The sequence below is a fragment of the Microtus oregoni genome, unplaced genomic scaffold (genome assembly GCF_018167655.1).
Source record: "Microtus oregoni isolate MIOR12 unplaced genomic scaffold, Mior012 000050F_008, whole genome shotgun sequence".
NCBI classification, from domain to species: domain Eukaryota; kingdom Metazoa; phylum Chordata; class Mammalia; order Rodentia; family Cricetidae; genus Microtus; species Microtus oregoni.
The window spans coordinates 117,833-139,207 of record NW_024543232.1 but is presented as its reverse complement, the minus strand read 5'-3'; the positions used below and the strand labels follow the sequence as shown (position 1 = coordinate 139,207).

The following is a 21,375-nucleotide window of genomic DNA, read 5'->3' as shown; positions in this document are numbered from 1 at the left end:
AGACCCACACTGGAGCACTGGACTGAGCTCCCAAGGTCCCAATGAGGAGCAGAAGGAGGGAGAACATGAGCAAAGAAGTCGTCGGGACCACGAGGGGTGCACCCACCCACTGAGAGAGTGGAATTTCTCTGAATTGTATCATGCATAATTGAAATGTTATATAGATGTTTTGGGAACTGAAAAGTCACGCCCCCACCTGGTCTAGCCTCTTAAAGGCCATTGGCTGAAGGAGGTTCCCCATCACCTCCCCCTTTTGTCTAAATAAGAGTGTTCCAAACCCAATACACAACTATATACACTAGGAACAGATATCAAGTATAAAATTAGAATTTTACAGCTAGCTTAAACAATATTAAGCAAGGAACATATGCTAAATGTTTTAATAGTCATTCTGTCCTAAGGAGTCTAAGTCTTGTGTTAGAAATGGCTTGGCTATATCATAAGAGGAAGGTAACTCTGACTATCTAATCTTCAACCCCATTGAAGGCCTGAGAAGGGAGATAATATTACTTGAGTAGGCAGGAAGTGAAATTAAGCATCTTTGAAAATGCACACTATATGACAGAGACAACTGGCTACCTGAGAAATCACCCAAAGTCTCATTTGCAACATTGGAACAACCAACTTTGGCTAAGGCCTAGAGTAACTGACAGATCATTTTCAGAAGCAGGAAAATTTTCAGAACCGTCTCATCCTGTCTTGGCAGGGTTTGGCAGTCTTTTATCTTGTATCCTGCTTGTCCAGTCCGGACAACGTGCATTTTGTCAGTGGTTTATGCATGGGCAGTTCCTTGCCCGAAGGCCAGTTTTGCCAAGAAGAAAACAAGCTCCAAGTGGAGTGTCTTCAGTGCTCAACATATAAACTCTTTCTGTGACGTGGATTTATGTAAGACATACACAAGTGAGCCTGGAGCAAGAGCTGCCCATGTAATTATGCCACATTACTGGTGGCTATTATTATTATGCCTGAAATAACTTAACAGTGATCAGAACCCCACAGTTATTAAAAAACAAAATGAACCTACCCTCTTGAAAGTGACCCTTTCCCCTTAAAGACCCCAGCTTTGATGTTGTCTTGAGAAGACATTATGTACCTGTCCTCCCTGCTCCCAACTGGTGGCCCTGAAAGCAGTTTTGGAGGACCAAGGAGGTTCAAGATTAATGCAAGATTTACAGTGTACAGAGAATAACTTTCAAAACATCAGAAAGAATGCGCTGCTCACCGAGGTGCAGAAGCTATAAATTCAACCAACAAATGTTTTGATTACAAGATTAATGATGCAAAACAACTGACATTAAACACAGGACAAATAGAGTAGAAAGAAGAAACCAAGGCAGCTTGACAACAGCATCTCACTCTGTACTTGAAATCTAGGTTTAAAGGAACTCAGGCAAATGTGAGTTCAGGGTTGCTGTAAGGTATTAGCATCACATGATGTGATCGCAAAAAAAAAAAAAAAAAAGGAAAAAAAAAGCTCAGAGCACAATTGCAAAGTATGATAATAAAATTGAGGAAAGGGAAAATCCAAAAGAAAAACAAAACAATGTCCATTTAAGAAGGAAGATATACTTGCTAGTTTAATATATAATAATTTTCTAAAGTCATATACCTACTAGAATAGAAATTTATAGATTCATTTTTTAGATAAGTTAGTCTACATATGTGGTATGGTTTGAAATACTTGTAAAAAATTGTGGTTCTAGAAATGCAAATTAGAAGTGGAGTTATTGCCTGAGCGTGCGCGCACACACACACACCTAATGAGAAAATTGTCATACCAACATGAATGCATAATAAATAACACTTCTAGCTGTTAAGAAATAACGAACAACTCAAAGAATATTGAAATCATTATTATGGAAAATAGCAAGATCCCAAGGAAAATATGAGTGGTTTATATTACTTTTTCAATGATGTGTTTATGTATTTGTGTATCAGTTGGGGGCCAGCAGGTGAGCGCAGGTGTGTGGAGGCCAGAGGCATCAACTTGCACAAGGAGCTGGAGTTACGGGTGCCTGTGAGCTGCCTAATATGAATTCTGGAGACGCAGCATGTAGAAGAACTTAACCACTGAACCACCTGTGTGTGGGGCTCAGAACTGAATTTATTTTTATTTATGTGTGTCGTGTACCTACTTGTCTATATGTACAGTGACAAGCAATGCCAGAAGAGGGTGTCAGAGCCCATTGAGCTGGAGTTGCAGGTAGTTCTTGAGCCACTTGATAAAGGTGCCAGGACCCAGTCTCTTGTGAGAGCAGCAAGTGCTCTTAATCACTGAACCATCTCTCCAGCCCCCTGAGGTCGACCTTTATAGTGGAATAGAAATATAGTGAAATAACTTTCTAAGTGAGATAGAAAACAGTTAATATTTTGCATCTGCAGTGTTATCTTCAGCAATTAATATCTAACTTTTAACGTTGATAAGAAATAATATATACTTTCTCTTGCTTGTGATTTCTAGATTTTATATGGGTGTGTGTGTGTGTGTGTGTGTGTGCGAGAGAGAGAGAGAGAAAGAGAGAGAGAGAGAGAGAAAGAGAGAGAGAGAGAGAGAGAGAGAGAGAGAGAGATGTATACATGGCATGAAAGTAGAAGGAAAACTGTCTAGGGGGCAAGGGAAACTAGGAGGGGAAGGAGAAGAAAACGGGGCTTGGAAGGGATTGTACACAACATAAATATATAAATGTGCAAAACCTTTAAAAATGGGTAAATAAATAATTAAAAATAAGCAGCAGTAAAATTTCCAAAAAAGCACCAAATAATAAGTACTAATTCCCACTGTATCTTTCTAGAACATCAGATGAGTCTTAAGAAGGTTCACTGGACATTGTTCTAAGAGAAGAGTCAGCAGACAGGGTCAGCAATATAGTACATTTCCATTACTAAATACTACAATTTTACATATGAATATATCCTTGACCTAGCACCATTTGTTGTAAATACCATTCTTTGTCCATTGAATTCGCTTGGTCCTCTTGTCAGAATCAATTGGAAGTATTTATTGATTCATGACTTAAAAAGGACAAGATTGATTTTGTTGCCAAAGCCTTGGTTTTGATTCCCAGTGCAGCAAAAGGGTAACAAAATAAAGTTCTATTGAACGTTAAAAAATGACATTTCTTTTAAACTTGAAATTTGATTAAACTAACTTCATTGTTTTTGGACCTCTGATGAGCCTCTTCCCTTGGAGAAGATTTGCCAGACACGGATCAAAACCTAGAGCTTTGGGTATTCTAGGAAAACACACTATTACTGTTTTGATTTTGTTTTGTTACTTTTTTGTTTGTTTGTTTGTTTGATTGATTGATTGATTGATTGATTTTTGTTGTTGTTTTGTTTTTTTGAGGCAGGGTTTCTCTGTGTAGCTTTGGCTACTCTGGAACTTGCTCTGTAGACCAGGCAGGCAGACCTTGAACTCACAGAGATTCACTGTCTGCCTGCCTCTGCCTCCCAAGTGCTGGTATTAAAGATGTGCATCCTCCCAAGTGCTGGTATTAAAGATGTGCATCACCACCTCCTGGTGGTGTTTTCTTAACATTTAACTTAGCATTTCTCCTCAATAAAAACATTTGTAAATATACACAATTAATTTTTCTAAAAAGAGAGTAAAATCTGCCTCCATAAAGCAGGCCAGGCTTCACCAGCCGATTTGCAGGTGAGCTGTGTCTTTATGGTAGATCTTAGTATTCATCCACATACTTTGCCTGCTGAATAATCCCATGATACCCTCACTGAAACTGACGAGAGTCCAAGGGTTAATGTTAATTCATGCTCTCTAGTTCACTGATGGGCTGACAGCTACTTGGGTAGTCTAAGATTTCTAGCAGGATCAGTAGAAAACCCTATGTCTGTCAAAAATGTGCACAGATGAAGGGATTCCATTCCTAGATTATGTCATAGGTGCTTTTTGTTGTTTCACCAAGAAGGAATTTTAGAAATGCCAACTTGGAGCTTTTATAATAATTACAGAAGGATCACTGAAAATCATAACGCTAGTTAGGGCTGGGCATGGTGGCACATGTCTTTACTCCCATCTATTCTGGAGGCAGAGGTAGGTGAATCTCTGAGTTTGAGGTCATCATGGTCTACAGAGGAGTTCTGGGTCATCCAAGGATACACAGTGAGACCTTGTCTCAGAAAATAAAATCATGATGCTACACTAAAATAAATTGTTTCTCTGTTGCTATGTTGCTCTGGCTTTCTAAATTAACTAAGAAGCATATAGAATGTCAGCAGCATGTTCCCAAAACATTGAGAGATATTGAAAAATGAAATTGGTTCCCAAGGAAGATTTTGTTGCATTAAATAGCCCATTTCAAAATATTATCTTTAAGCTGTGAGGAATTATCCTTAAAGTTGATAAGCCTACCCATATTATTTAAATGAAACTTCCAATGTAAATATTTTCCAATCCTCCATAACTGTGGCTAAAAGAATGACGGAATATATGTGCACACAAACTAAGGAGTTAAAGCAATGTGAGTCTCCACCCTGATAATCCCAATACTTTGCCAGCTTTGATATTTTTCTCATTTAGTTTTTAGAGACAAGACATTCTTTTAAAGGCTCAGACATGAATAACACATATAAATGAAAAAGATCTGTTAAATTGTTTTTCTTACAGTTTTTTCAAGTCGAATTTTGAAGGGTATTTTGTTCATTCAGAGGAACTGAAGTATTCAAAACTTGTGTAGGTGATTGAAATATAAAGGTCAATGAAATCAGAGTCCCTGTCCTCAAAAGTTATCCGTATTTGTTATAGAGACAAAATGAACAACCAATTTTAATATGGCATGATAATTACAAAAAAAAAATAGTAGCATGGTGAAACCCTCTCAGTATTGACTGGAAATAAGCACTTTTGCCCCGCTGACACAGATTGCACCTGATCTCAGTTTCCCCTAAGGTCTTTAGATACTGAGATTCCAGTGATACCAGCTAGCAATTCCTAGGAAACTGGCACCAAGTTTGCTTTCTTTGCTGTCAAAACATTACCTCTTTGTTTATTTGTTTTGTTGGTTTTTTTTTTTTTAGACTGGGTCTCACTAGGTAGCTCTGGCTGTCCTGGAATTCATGTAGACCAGGCTCAAAGCCACAGAGATCTGCCTGTCTCTGTCTCTCAAGTGCTGAGATTAATGGTATCTGCCATCATGCCTCGCTAAAATGGGGACACTTTTTGCTCTCCTGATAAGGCTATTGTCACTTGCTCTTAAAGAAAGCAACATGGAGCTGAATCACTCTCCCCAAGGACAAACTCCAAGTGTCCAGCTGCTCATAGGCCATATACAATCGTCCCATGGTGTCTGATCCTACTGTTTATTTGATGACTTTGGCTAGGATTTAAGATTTATGCAAGCACATAAGAGAAGCGGAACAAAACCCGTTAGGATCACAGTTTCTTAGAGTCAGTGACTGTGAGGTGGTTGGAACAGAAAATGAGGCTACTCCATTCAGAGATACAGACACCAGACTTGAAAATCTGCTACCGCATTAGGAGAGTGCTTTAGGAAAGTGACAGATTGGCTGAACCCACAACCTACAAAGAGGAAAACCAGGGAAGATCAGGCCTTAGGTATGAATAACATCATTGTAAAGACCATGGGGAAAATGAAGTAATATTTGCAAGATTTCAAGAAAGGGATAGTCCTGACCAAATCATACTTTTGGACCACTGATGCTCATGTGTTGGAAGAACAAATATTTTGAAAATTGCTGTTTCACTAAGAACAATCTTCAGGTTCAATGAGCTCTCAAACAAAATTCCAATGCCATTCTTCACAGAAACAGTAAAACCAGTCTCAAGCTTCATTTGGAAGCATGAAGTCCTTGGATAACTAAAGCAATCCGAAGCAAATAACTAAGGCTATACATGCCTGCATACTTGATTTCAAGTTTTAGATCAGAGCCGCAGTGACAGAACAACATGGTACAGGCCCAAAACCACAATGGGGAAGAACAGAATAGCTAGACGCAAACCCATACAGCTACAGCTAGCCTCCTAATTTTTGACAAATATGTAAAAATTACACGTTGGGGAAAGAGTTTCTTCAACAAACAGTTCTAGGAAGACGGGAAATCGACATATAAAAGAGTGAAACTGAATGTTATCTCTCACCCTGTACAATTCCATATAAATCAAAGGCATCAACGTTAGCTCTGAAACCCTGAAACCACCACACTATAAAGGAGGAATATACACGTAAAAATGTAGATACTCATATAGACTTTCTGAATAAGTTGTTCAGTAAATAAGGCCAACGATTGAAAAGTGGAAACTCATGAAATAAAAAGAAAGCTTCTGTAATGCAAAGGAAACTGTTGTCTGTGTGAAGAAACAGCTTCCAGACCTTTCTCACCCATGAGAATCCATATCCAGTTAGTGGCTGCTGAGAGAGGTAGAAACAGTTTTCTTCGTGGTGTAGTTCATGATCTTGTAAATAATTCCTTACTCATTTATTATCCAATAAGCAACCCTAATGAAACTCATTGCATGAAGAGGGCACACTAGTTGGGATCAAGTAGGGGACCAGTAGGACTAGGAAGGGGAAAAGCAAGTGGCAAATATGATTATTAAAATACATTGTCTATCTGTAGGAAAATGTTGTAATAAAACTCATTCTCATTTTGAATTAACATGTTCTAATAAAATCCTTAGAAATCAAACTTTTGATAAGCCATTCTGATTCCAAGATAGAGAATGAATGGGGAAAACTAGATAGGAGTTCTGGGTGTTCACCCTATTAGTACTTTTCAGTGTTATACTAGACGAGAAGCAGCTTGAGAGGGAGGATATAATCTAGTGTGTTGGGGAAGGCCAGGCAGCAGAAGTCTCATCGACTACCAAATATTACAGACCATTGTCATTGTTCTTGGTTACCCACTGAAACAGGACAGTAAGACCCTATTGCTGAAAGACAACACATTCTTGAATTGTAGAACATGGAGAAATAAAGATGGTATTGATCTGGAAGTGCCATCTCTCTATTGGCTAGCTATAGTAGTGCTAGAAGGTGTTATGCATGCTATCAGAAGAGAAAAGTGATCAGCAATCTTCTCCAGCTGTGAACCCTGTAAACTACAGTAATGATCTACCTGGAAAGATATGTCCATTGAGGTAACTGTGGTGTGAATGTTACGGAAGTAGCCAACCATTTTCTAGTTGGATTTAAGGCTCACGCCACAAAATAGAACCCACACCTGGTACCATTACTGGAGCCAAGAACCTGTAACTAGATAGGCCATGGGCCCTATGCCAGAACTTACTATTATTCTGCTAAATGAACATATTTAACCATTTCCTAATAACTTCTGCTACATCCGTAGATCAGTAAATCTCTCATACCTTATCAGAAAAGCTTCTTTTTGCTGTAAATGGAAATTCACACAGAAACCCACAACTGGTAAAGGTGCAGAGAATAAGTGATTGTGGAGTGTTCAGCTCTAAATGAGATCTCTGTATCATTCCTCTCCTTCTAAAGGCTCAGGGAACCTTGTGGAAGAGGATATGGAAAGACTGTAAGAGTCAGAAGCAGTGAGAAGGAAATAGTGTTTCCCAGATACATTAGAGCAGTTAAACATGCAACCTCACAGGAGGTGTAACACCAGGCACAATACCTGCAACCAGCTCAAGGCAAACAAAATCTCAGCATGGAGGCAGAGAGTGCACATGAAGTCCCATCCTTAACTGAGGAGCTGTTGGTAACTGACAGCTGCTGCAAGAGGAAGAGCCGTTAGTGTGTTAGTGTTTGAAGAGTGTGGCCCCTGGTGGCTATAACAAAGTCCAGTGCATGGCCACACAACTACGCATACAGAGGCAGCACTAGTTAACCATGGGTTAAAATAAAATGAGCACACAGAGTCGGGTGGATATGGAAAGAAGGGTGGGTCTGGGAGGAGATAGAAGAGTGGGATGAAAATGCTCAAAACACAATGTATGAAATTCTCAAAGAATTAATAAGAATATCTTTAAAAATAAAACCCAAACAAAAGCCAAACAACCAAATTAAAAAATGAAGCAGGAAACACACAGAGGGTTCTCTAAAAGATGAAATAAATGGCTGAGAACCACTTTATTTTTAATGCCCAACATCCTTAGCCACTGGGGAAATGCGAATTAAAACTACTCTCAGATTTCACTGTATCCAAGTCAGAATGGTTAAGATTTTTTTTTTTAAATCATCAATACTGGTATGGCTGTGGGAAAAGGGGAACACTGATTTCCTCCTGGTGGAAGTGTCAACTGGTGCCATTGCCACTTTCTCTTCATAATAGCCAGGCCATAGAAACAGCCTAGATAAATGATATTCTGCTGCTAAGAAATAGGAAATGTGGAGGTAAACACATGCAGATGGAAACAATCATTCTGAACTACATAACCAAGACCCACAATAGAAATGCTACATGTATGCTTTCGTTTGTGGATGTTAGCCTTGACTCTGTAGATATATTTGTTTCACTTGGAATACCCACAGAGGTGAGAAAACGATCTCATTATTTTTTAACATTATCTCTTAACTCCTACTCTGTGAAATGAGAATATTTTCATATAGGTTTTCCTTTGGTTCAACTCTCCACCTATTGTACTGAAAATTAGTAAATGTCTTAGTGTTTGCATTGCTGCAACGAAGCACCATGACCAAGAAGCAAGTTGGGAGGAAAGGGTTTATTTGGCTTACACTTCCATATTTCTGTTCATTAGTGAAGTAAGTCAGGACAGGAACTCAAACAGAGCAGGACCCTGGAGGCAGGAGCTGATGCAGAGGCCATGGATGGGGTGCTGCTTCTTGGCTTGCTCCCCATGGCTTGCTCAGCCTGCTTTCTTCTAGAACCTAAGACCACCAGCCCAGGGATGGCTCCACCTACAATGGGCTGGACCCTCACCCATTGATTACTAATCAAGAAAATGCCCTACAGGCTTGCCTGCAGCCTGGCCTTTGGAGGCATTTTCTCAATTGAGGATCCCTCCTCTCCAATGACTTTAGCTTGTGTCACGTTGACATCAAATTATGCAGCACAATAACATTAGCTTCTATTTCATGACTAAGTAAAGTTTTCTATTCTTTTTTTCACTTTTTGAAACAGCCCTGGCTTTCCTTGAACTCACTATGTAGACCAGGCTGGCCTTAAACTCACAGAGACCTACCTGTTTCTGCCTTTCAAGTTATTTGATTAAAGCTGAGCACCACCATGCCTGACCAACTTTTCTATTCTTTGTCTAAGTTAATTCATTAATTCTTCCATTCAGAGAACAAGACCCAAAAGCTGAGTGCATCCCAGCAATCTCTCTCTTCAGTCACTTGAAGACTGAGACAAAGGGATCAAAATCACTGTATAACCTTGTACATTTGATTTACGTACATGTCTATATTAAAAATGAGTATGATACCTTGGCCATCTGAGACCTTAGAACAATGTATGAACTTGATTGCTTTGACTTATCCAGTAATCAAATCTTTCCTAGGTAGGTGAAGATTATTTCATTTTAACATTCTATGAGCCATGTCAGCAGAATTTACACTTTAGAATTTTGTGCCTCTGTTTCAGAAACTGGCAAAATATTGTTAGAATTAATATTTTCAGAAAGCTGGAGACTAATCAAAGATGTTCAGCAATATGAGAAATATTTATTCAAGAAAAGCAGCTGAATCTGAGTAAGGACAGCAAGCTTTGTGGTATTTTCCTCCGGTTCCCTCTTACATCCTCCAGCTCATGCTAGCCTTGAAAATAGCCCATATTTTTGGTACCAGAGGGAGCTGAGTGGATTGCATACACAAAGAATTGTCCTTATTTGATCTGTCTGGTGGCTGTCTGGAAGACCCACTGAAAAAGCTTGTCTTTATTTTGCTGCTTGGATTTATCCCAGTGCTAAAATTCCTGAGAGAAATGTGTCCAAAGCGTTTGCTCTTCAGTCACTGCTGCTCAAGGCAACAGACAATAGACTAATCAAGACCCTTGGAAGGAAAGGCTTAGAAAGAAGATGTACATACAGCTTTGGTTGGCTCCGATAAAATCTTACGAATCTAGAGGATCAGGCAGATAGACTCAGGGCTATGTGTATTCTCAGTACTCAAGTTCTAGGCACTTAACCTGAAGTTGGGGTTGATGCTGTGCAGAAATTAGAGTTGAAGCTATAGCAGACACTGAAAAGGGCCTATGAAAATATTAGTTTGGGTTTATTCTGTTGTTGTTGTTCCAAGAATTGAATGAAGTTTCTGTCTGTTTATTAATTGGGTACTAAGTTAATGGGATAGAAGTTTTATTTGCCATACATGATAACAAATACAGATAGCACCGAATTAGTTGAGAAAAAACACCAGTGAAAACAAACAGGGAACAGAAACAACAAATCCACACATAAATATTTAATGTCCAGGTTTTACCAAAAACGTATGAGGTGTGAAAAGACAAGCACAGAATCACCTATACCTGTGAACAAGAAAATCAATAGAAATTTTCCCAGACGAAGAGGTTAGGCTTAGTGGAGAATGAGTTTATATCAATTATTTTAAAAAATTCCCAAATATGTAAAAGAAAAATTTCTAAAGAAAATATTGGACAATGAAAATAAGAAAAGCAAGATCTCACTAGAGAGATTATCAACAGGCATACATTATTTAAAATATCCAAGGAGTAGGCTTCATCCCAGAGATGCAGGGCTGGTTCAACATACAAAAATCTGTCTCTACTGCATGTACTGGCTTCTTGGGATCCTATTCTATTTGGATGCACACCTTCCTAGGCCTGGATGGAGGGGGGAGGACCTTGGACTTCCCACAGGGCAGGGAACCCTGACTGCTCTTAAGGAGGGAGGGAGAGGGAGGAGGATGAGAGGGGGAGCGGGAGAGAAGTGGGAGGAGGGGAGGAAGTGGAAATTTCAATTCCTATTATTTATAAAGTAATAAAAAGTTATCAGAGAAAAATAAAATAAATGCCTTTATGAAAAAAATTAAATCAAATAACCAAGGAAAGTGAGTTTTTAAAAATTAATGGCTAAAAATTAAAAATGACTATCGAGCTTAATGACAAATTTAATGAAGTAAAAGTAACAATCAACACGTTTGAAAATAATCAACTGACATCCAGATTTAGGGAGAAATAAATAAACAAAATCTCAGAAAAACATGGAACGATATTAAGCACAGTAGAAGATATTGCACAGTAGAACTCTCAGAAAGAGAAGTGAGAAAAATTTGAAAAACTGATGACAAAAATTTCCCCAAGCTCCCTCTCTCCCTCCTTTGGGGCATAGCGCCTCCCTGCCCAGCCTGCTAGGACGCTGGGACCGAACCGGGAGGACAAAGGGGTGGCCGGTAGCTCCTTTGTTCCCATAGCCTGCCCGCAGCGAGCGGGATGGGCCCTTTGTTCGCAAGCTAACCAGGCAGCACGGAGTTTCGATCTGGGCACCTAGTGAAACATCATTGTGGTGAGTGAGTGCTGCGGCAGCTGGGAACATACCTCAGCCCGCCCACACTTCCAGGCCATCCTACAGGGGCTATACTGCCCAAACCCCCTCTCTATTTCTATCCCATTCAGCTTACATCCAGATCCCCACACCCCCTGTCTCCCTCCCTCTCTCCCTCCTTTGGGGCATAGCGCCTCCCTGCCCAGCCTGCTAGGACGCTGGGACCGAACCGGGAGGACAAAGGGGTGGCCGGTAGCTCCTTTGTTCCCATAGCCTGCCCGCAGCGAGCGGGGTGGGCCCTTTGTTTGCAAGCTAACCAAGCAGCGCGGAGTTTCGATCTGGGCACCGAGTGAAACATCATTGTGGAGAAACATCTCTGGGGAGTGACATCACTGGGAAGGTACTTCAGTGGGCAAGAAGACCTGATCCTGTAAAAGAAGATCCAAAAGGGAGTATTGGGAGGAAGAGATGGGCAGACGCCAATGCAGGAATTCTCCCAACAATCTGAAAAACAAAACTGAACCACCAGAAGCCAGTGACCCCACAACAGGAGGACATGAACACCTTAATCAAGAAGAAGTAGAAAAAACTGACTTCATGAAAGTGATTGACACACTTAAACAGCATATAAAAAACGCCCTTATGGAAATGGATGAGAAGTATAATAGAAAGTTCGAGGAATTGAGTAAATCAGTGAATGATACCCTAGGAAACCAAGGAAAAACAATCAAGCAGATAAAGGAAACAGTTCATGACTTGAAAACTGAAATGGAGGCAAAGAAGAAAACACAAACAGAGGGCCGGCTGGACATGGAAAATCTAGGTAAACGAATAGAGACTACAGAATCAAGTATAACCAGCAGAATACAAGAGATAGAAGAAAGAATCTCAGATTCTGAGGATAACATAGAGAAAATAAACACTCTGATCAAAGAAAACAGCAAGTCCAACAAACTCTCATCACAAAACATTCAGGAAATATGGGACACAATAAAAAGACCAAACCTAAGAATAATTGGAGTAGAAGAAGGAGAAGAAGTGCAGCTCAACGGTACAGAAAATATACTTAATAAAATTATTGAAGAAAACTTTCCCAACCTGAAGACAGATGTACCTATGAAGGTTCAAGAAGCATACAGAACACCAAATAGGCTGGATCAAAAGAAAACATCCCCTCGCCATATAATAATCAAAACACAAAATATACAGAATAAAGAAAGAATATTAAGAGCCGCAAAGGAAAAAGGCCAAGTTACTTATAAAGGTAAACCTATCAGACTTACACCTGACTTCTCTATGGAAACCATGAAAGCCAGAAGGTCCTGGATAGATGTTCTCCAAAAACTAAGAGACCACGGATGCAAGCCCAGACTACTATATCCAGCCAAACTTTCATTCACTATAAATGGAGAAAACAAAATTTTCCAGGATAAAAACAAATTTAAACAATACGTAGCCACAAATCCAGCCTTACAGAAAATAATAGAAGGAAAATCACTAACCAAGGAGTCCAACAATGACCACAATAACTCAGACATCTAGAGACTCTTCACCAGCGCAAATCAAAGAAGGAAAACACACAAACCCTACTACTAAAAAAGTGACCGGAGTTAACAACCACTGGTCATTAATATCACTTAATATCAATGGGCTCAACTCACCTATAAAAAGGCACAGGCTAAGAGATTGGATAAGAAAACAGGATCCAACATTCTGCTGTCTACAAGAAACACACCTCAACCACAAAGACAGGCACCTACTCAGAGTAAAGGGCTGGGAAAAGGCTTATCAAGCAAATGGACCTAAGAAACAAGCAGGTGTGGCCATACTAATTTCTAACAAAGTTGACTTCAAACTTAAATCAATCAGAAGAGATGGAGAGGGACATTTTATACTCATAACAGGAACAATTCATCAGGAAGAAGTCTCAATCCTGAATATCTATGCCCCTAATATAAAAGCACCCACGTACGTAAAAGAAACATTACTAAAACTCAAGGCAGACATCAAACCGCACACACTAATAGTAGGAGACTTCAACACTCCTTTCTCACCAATGGACAGGTCAATCAGACAGAAACCTAACAGAGAAATTAGAGAATTAATGGAGGTAATGAAGCAAATGGACTTAACAGACATCTATAGATTATTCCACCCAAAGAGGAAAGAATATACCTTCTTCTCTGCAGCTCATGGAACCTTCTCGAAAATTGACCATATACTTGGTAACAAAGCTAACTTACACAGTTACAAAAAAATATTAGTAACCACCTGTGTCTTATCAGATCACCATGGATTAAAGTTAGAATTCAACAACAATGCTACCCCCAGAAAGCCTACAAACTCATGGAAACTGAACAGTCAACTACTGAACCATACCTGGATTAAGGAAGAAATAAAGAAAGAAATTAAAGTCTTCCTTGAATTCAATGAAAATAAAGAAACAACATACTCGAACTTATGGGACACTATGAAAGCAGTCCTGAGAGGAAAGTTCATAGCACTAAGTGCCCACCTAAAGAAAACAGAGAAAGCACATACTGGAGACTTAACAGCCCACTTGAAAGCTCTAGAAAAAAAAGAAGCAGACTCACCTAGGAGGAGTAGAAGACTGGAAATAATCAAATTGAGGGCTGAAATCAACAAAATAGAAACACAGAAAACAATCCAAAGAATCAATGAAACAAAAAGCTGGTTCCTGGAGAAAATCAACAAGATTGATAAACCCCTATCCAAACTAATCAAACGACAGAGAGAGAATTTGCAAATTAATAAGATCAGAAATGAAAAGGGGGACATAACCACAGACACAGAGGAAATTCAGAGAGTCATTAGATCTTACTACAAAAGCCTGTATGCCACAAAACTGGAAAATGTAAAAGAAATGGACGCTTTTTTAGACAAATACGATCTACCAAAACTAAACCAGGACCAGGTGAACAATCTAAACAGACCTTTAAGTCGCGAAGAATTAGAAGCTGTTATCAAAAACCTCCCTACCAAAAAAAGCCCAGGACCAGATGGTTTCAATGCAGAATTCTACCAGAACTTCCAAGAAGACCTAATACCTATACTCCTTAATGTATGCCACAATATAGAAACAGAAGGGTCATTACCAAATTCCTTTTATGAAGCCACAATTACTCTGATACCAAAACCACTCAAAGACTCAACCAGGAAAGAGAACTACAGGCCAATCTCACTCATGAATATCGACGCAAAAATCCTCAACAAAATACTGGCAAATCGAATCCAAGAACACATCCGAAAAATTATCCATTATGATCAAGTAGGCTTCATTCCTCAGATGCAGGGCTGGTTCAACATACGAAAATCTATCAATGTAATCCAGCATATAAATAAACTGAAAGAAAAAAACCATATGATCATTTCATTAGATGCTGAAAAAGCATTTGACAAAATTCAACATCCATTTATGTTAAAAGTCTTGGAGAGATTAGGGATACAAGGGTCATACCTGAATATAATAAAAGCTATATACAGCAAGCCGACAGCTAACATCAAATTAAACGGAGAGAAACTCAAAGCCATCCCACTTAACTCAGGAACACGACAAGGCTCTCCACTCTCGCCATACCTCTTCAATATAGTGCTTGAAGTTCTAGCAATAGCAATAAGACAACATAATGGGATCAAGGGGATTCGAATTGGAAAGGAAGAAGTTAAACTTTCGTTATTTGCAGATGATATGATAGTGTACATAAGCGACCCCAAAAACTCCACCAAAGAACTTATACAGCTGATAAACAGCTTTAGTAATGTGGCAGGATACAAGATCAACTCCAAAAAATCAGTCGCCTTCTTATACACAAAGGATATGGAAGCAGAGAGGGAAATCAGAGAAGCTTCACCATTCACAATAGCCACAAACAGCATAAAATATCTTGGGGTAAATCTAACCAATGAAGTGAAAGATCTATTTGACAAGAACTTTAAGGTATTGAAGAAAGAAATTGAAGAGGATACCAAAAAATGGATGGACCTCCCTTGCTCTTGGATTGGGAGGATCAACATAGTAAAAATGGCAATTCTACCAAAGGCAATTTATAGATTCAATGCAATCCCCATCAAGATCCCATCAAAATTCTTCACAGATCTGGAGAAGACAATAATCAACTTTATATGGAAAAACAAAAAACCCAGGATAGCCAAAACAATCCTATACAATAAAGGATCTTCTGGAGGCATTACCATCCCTGACTTCAAACTCTATTACAGAGCTACAGTAATGAAAACAGTGTGGTAGTGGCATAAAAACAGAGAAGTCGACCAATGGAATCGTATAGAAGACCCGGATTTTATCCCACAAACCTATGAACACCTCATTTTTGATAAAGGAGCTAAAAGTATACAATGGAAGAAAGAAAGCATCTTCAACAAATGGTGCTGGCACAACTGGATGTCATCCTGTAGAAGAATGAAAATAGACCCATATCTATCACCGTGCACAAAACTCAAGTCCAAATGGATTAAAGACCTCAATATCAGCCCGAACACACTGAACCTGATAGAAGAGAAAGCGGGAAATACCCTACAACAGATGGGCACAGGAGATCGCTTCCTATGTATAACCCCAGAAGCACAGACATTAAGGGCAACATTGAATAAATGGGACCTACTTAAACTGAGAAGCTTCTGTAAAGCAAAGGACATTGTCACTAAGACACAAAGGCAACCTACTGACTGGGAGAAGATCTTCACCAACCCCGCAACAGACAAAGGTCTGATCTCCAAAATATATAGAGAACTCAAGAAACTAGACTTTAAAATGCTAATTAACCCAATTAAAAAATGGGGCACTGATCTGAACAGAGAATTCTCAACAGAAGAAGTTCAAATGGCCAAAAGACACTTAAGGTCGTGCTCAACTTCCTTAGCAATCAGGGAAATGCAAATCAAAACAACTTTGAGATATCATCTTACACCTGTCAGAATGGCTAAAGTCAAAAACACCAAGGATAACCTTTGCTGGAGAGGCTGTGGAGGAAGGGGTTCCCTCATCCATTGCTGGTGGGAATGCAATCTTGTGCAAACACTGTGGAAGTCAGTGTTTCGGTTTCTCAGGAAATTCGGGATCAACTTACCCTTGGACCCAGCAATACCACTCCTGGGAATATACCCAAGAGATGCTCTATCATATGACAAAAGCATTGTTCAACTATGTTCATAGCAGTACTATTTGTAATAGCCAGAACCTGGAAACAACCTAGATGCCCTTCAATGGAAGAATGGATGAAGAAAGTATGGAATATATACACGCTAGAGTACTACGCTGCGGTAAAAAACAATGACTTCTCGAATTTTGCATGCAAATGGATGGAAATAGAAAACACTATCCTGAGTGAGGTGTCCCAGACCCAAAAAGATGAACATGGGATGTACTCGCTCATAATTGGTTTCTAGCCATAAATAAGGGCCACAGAGTCTACAATAGGTGAACCTAAAGAAGCTAAGTAAGAAGGTGAACCCAAGGAAAAACATATAGTTATCCTCTTGGCTAAGGGAAGTAGACCAAATTGCCGGGGAGAAAATTGGGATCTTGGGGGTGGGGTGGGATGGGGGTAAGGGGAGATGGGGAGAGAAAAGGTAGAAGGGAAGGAGGGGGGACTTGGGGAAACAGGAGAATTGGGATAAAGGAAAGGTGGATAGGAGAGCACGGAACCACAATTCTTAGTTAAGGGAGCCACTTTAGGGTGGGCAAGAGACTTGACCCTAGAGGGGCTCCCAAGTGCCCAAGATGAGGTTCCCAGTTAGTTCCTTGGGCAGCTGAGGATTGGGAACCTGAAATGACCCTATCCTAGAGCAATACTGACGAATATCTTGCATATCACCATAGAACCTTCATCTGGTGATGGATAGAGATAGAGACAGAGACCCACACAGGAGCACTGGACTGTACTCCCAAGGTCCCAATGAGGAGCAGAAGGAGGGAGAACATGAGCAAAGAAGTCCGGACCACGAGGGATGCACCCACCCACTGAGACAGTGGAGCTGATCTACTGGGAGCTCACCAAGGCCAGCTGGACTGTGACCGAAAAAGCATGGGATAAAACCGGACTCTCTGAACATGGTGAACAATGAGGTCTGATGAGACGCCAAGATCAATGGCACGGGGTTTTGATCCTACTTAATGTGCCGGCTTTGTGGGAGCCTAGCCAGTTTGGATGTTCACCTTCCTAGAAATGGACGGAGGGGGGAGAACCTAGGACTTACCACAGGGCAGGGAACCCGGACTGCTCTGTGGACTGGAGAGGGAGGGGGAGAGGAATGGGGGGAGGGGGAGAAGGATGGGAGGAGGGGGAGAAGGTTGGGAGGAGGGGGAGGGAAATGGGAGGCTGGTAGGAGGTGGAAACTTGTTTTTTGTTTATGTTTTTTTTCTTTTCTCAATAAAAAAAAAAGAAAAACAAAACAAAAAAAAAAGAACCACGGAGGAAGGTGGAATGCTGCTTGCTGGGTCACTCTGCTAGCTTTCTTATACAGCCCAAGCCCACTTGCTTTGTGATGGTGCCAACCACAGAAGTCTGGAACCTCCTGCATCAATCAATAAGATAATCCCCCACAGACATGTCCACAAGGCAATTTGATCTAGGCAGTTCCTCAATCCAGATTCTCCTCTCTGATGATTCCAGGTTGTGTCAAATTGACAACGTTAACAAAGGTAAGTATTTGCCTAAGGCCTATCAAAGAGGTGGGGGATATTACAAAAGCCCCAGTGTAACACAGTGCAGGAAAGCTGTTGAATAAACTAGATGGAGGTAAAAAGGAATGGAGAATCTTAGTAGATAGAAATCTAAAAGAAAACATCTTTAATGTCTAACACCATGAACAAGGAGGTATTATAGGGTATCTGCTCCAAGAACGTACAGGATTGGAAAACATAGGGTGTGTTAGAACCAGTGCTTATACCCTGAGCTCTTCTGTAGGATCCATCTGCTTAAAAAAAAAACTGACATAGAAGGGGTGTTATACAAAGAGCTACAAGGACTCAGTACCTTGGTAGCCAGGAGTTAATCAGTGAGCAGCAGTAAGCCTTTTAATTCCTTAATACTTTAAGGGTATTGGGGACTTCAGGGAAACTGATTAGGGTCCTTAAGAGTAATTATGACAGAAATGACTGTTAATGGATGCTTAGTAATAGAGGTATCCTAGAATTTAGGAGGAATATTTTTGAATGATGTAGGCGTCTGTACCAGAGACTATGGGGACAGTGTTTTCCGTGACCCCAGCCAACTCTAGGCCATTACAGGACAGAACATTGCAGGACAAGCATTCCTAAGAATCACTGTATTATCACAGAGACTTAAATGGGCTTGAAATTTAGACATGATATCTCTACCTAGGAGAGGAATGTGCAGCTATGCAGGACAATAAATGAATGAGTGAAAGGATATTTGTTTATCATACATGACGTTTTTATAGTTGCTCATGAAGCGTTTCAATGCAATTGTGTGACTATTAGGTAGTTGAGTTACATCAAAGTGGAGGAATCTCTGCTACAGATTTCATATGTCATCTGCTGACACTTTTAGCTTCTGAGTTAGTGGTACCTAGTAACCTTTCAATATGACTCAAAAGGTCTCATATGACAGTCACAAGGGCTGTTAGGTCAGATAAAGAGACAATGATTATTAAAGAAAATATAGACTTCTTTAGACTATTGAGTCTTGTCATATACTGGAGAGATTCCTTCCACTAATTTGCCAAGTTGAACACATTTTGAAAACTTAATATGACAGAGATGCTATATGTTGTATAATATATATTATGTAATATAATATAATATAGATATAGTATTATTATGACATGACAAATAGGTAAGCTTTTGTTTTTAGCTTTGGAACCAGATGGCAATATGAGAGATTAATGTGCTCTGACACTCATTTTCATATATACTAGATTTATTTATCATTTCCTTCACTGACATCAATTAAAACCTAAAGTTCATAAGACAATTTGATAAGTGGGTACGGTTTTTTAAATTTTTAATCAAAGTTCATAATAAAACTAATGAAGTAATGAAACACAGAAAAGATATGATATCAGAAGGAGCCACTTGGCCATTTTCTATCACAGGCCACTTGAACACTGTTGAGTTCTTGGAAACTTTAGGTCAACATCTCAAAAATCCTTGTTATAACCACAGGAAATTTTGGATGTTTTTAAGGCAAAGTAAATTCATCTTCAGGTATTAGGAAAGGCTTGGCTGCTTAAGGGAAACGTGTAAGAAATAAAAATCAAACCACTGCACAAAAACAGAATGGCTGCTAGAAATGCCACTCCCATGGCAACCCCAACTTTCTGACTATGTGGGTAAAAGGGTATATGCAAAGATGGTGGAAAGCCAATTCCCTCCTTGTTCACAATGGAAAAATAATTGCACAAGACAGTAAGGAAGACAAAGCTACTGGCAATGATGTTCAGAATTGCTGAAGTGCTGAAGGCATTGTAGATGACATTCTCCTCTTGTCTTCCCATGTACACATTTCTAAGAGCAACAGTGGTGGCCACTTTTCCAATCAGCCATAAAATGTTGGAGATCAGGAGAAGGTGTTGAGGAACACGAATTTCCAAAGGGATGAAGTTGTCATGGTAGCTGTATTGGTGACACATTCTAATATTGCTGGAGTTGTCGTGGTGGTAGATGCAGACTTTCCAAACTCCCACAAAGGCCACACTAGGGTAAGAGATTGTGGGTTCGTTCAAGTACCACACTCGCCATTGCGGGAGGCCCATGGAGATGATGCAAAGAATCCATGCTGTGGTGGACAAAGCAAAACCTCCTGCCTGGTGATAGGAACCATTGCTCATGATGACAGTGAACACTGGACAACTGCAAAGAAATACAAAACAACATAAGGACAAGCTCCTCAAGCCTGGGACACTGTTGGGCGACTAGTAACAGAGGGAGTATTTATTTGTATGAGAAAATGGGCCTTTGTTCTAGAAATTGCTATTGGAATATAAGCAAATTAAGTGAAGAAACATTTGGGAAAATTTACTGTGACTTGACAATGAATTCTAACTGTTCCATTTTTGACTATTGGTCCAGATGTACAATGAGGTTTGGATACAGATATTCAGTCACAAAGATGACCAGTTTGTAGTTTTGGGGGAGTGTCAAGGCCAGCATAACATATGTCTTAAGTTCCAGGCCAGTCTGAGTTTCATAGTGAAACTCTGTACAAAAAAATATAATATGGAAGGCAATAAATGATGAATAAACTATCAATTAATTAATTAATGATAAAAGTAATAGAAAATCAAGTGATTCTAGTAAGCATATATAGTTTACTGCTCAGTGTATATTACTTTGAAGCAAATCAATTCACTGGAATATTTGGCACATGTCAAAAGAGGACAATTTGGAACCTAAGAAAATGTTCACCAGGAAGCAAATCTAAAATGCATAGGAACCAGTAAGCATGTTTGTATGCTTTTGCACTGTCCTAGAGCTACATAGGGATAAATGGCAGCTGTGGGCTCAGAAGAATGAAGGGTAAATGAGAGAAGACATCCAGCTTAGTTTATAGAGAGTACAGGGTTCTGGAGGTTCTAGTGGTGGTATCATAGATGGGAGCACAAAGGGAAAGAGTGGGACAGGCTGATCCCTAAAATTATAATTAGCAGGACTGTGTTTAAAGCCATATGTCACTACCCTTGGCATAAGGAAGACATTTTTGCTATGGTTTGTTTAATCTGAGTTATGACCTTATTATGTAGACCATTCTGGCTTCAAACTCAGTATGTAGCCCAGACTTAAGCTGGTGTGACTGGCCACAAATTCATTGTGAGACAGACTGGACTTGAAATGATGTTCCTCGTGCTCCTGGGTACCATGTTGCATTTATGAGACTACTATTTAGAAGATAGTGGATAATAATACTTGAATTCAATTTCTGAGCTCCTTTTGCTGTCAAGGGATGAGAGAAATGAAGAACTGCACTCTCTATCCC

General features: G+C 39.7%; 1 protein-coding gene across 1 annotated transcript; it reads right to left on the bottom strand.

Annotated features, from left to right (window-relative positions):
• Positions 1-19,603: 19,603 nt before the first annotated feature.
• Positions 19,604-20,230, bottom strand: LOC121436937 (claudin-34-like). Its single transcript, XM_041636840.1, has one exon. It carries the CDS (start codon positions 20,228-20,230, stop codon positions 19,604-19,606), a length of 627 nt encoding a protein of 208 aa, XP_041492774.1.
• Between the last annotated feature and the right edge of the window lie 1,145 nt (positions 20,231-21,375).

Bases quoted from the DNA above. Each gene is read 5' to 3' on its own strand.
- LOC121436937 (XM_041636840.1), bottom strand. From the start codon at position 20,230: ATGAGCAATGGTTCCTATCACCAGGCAGGAGGTTTTGCTTTGTCCACC.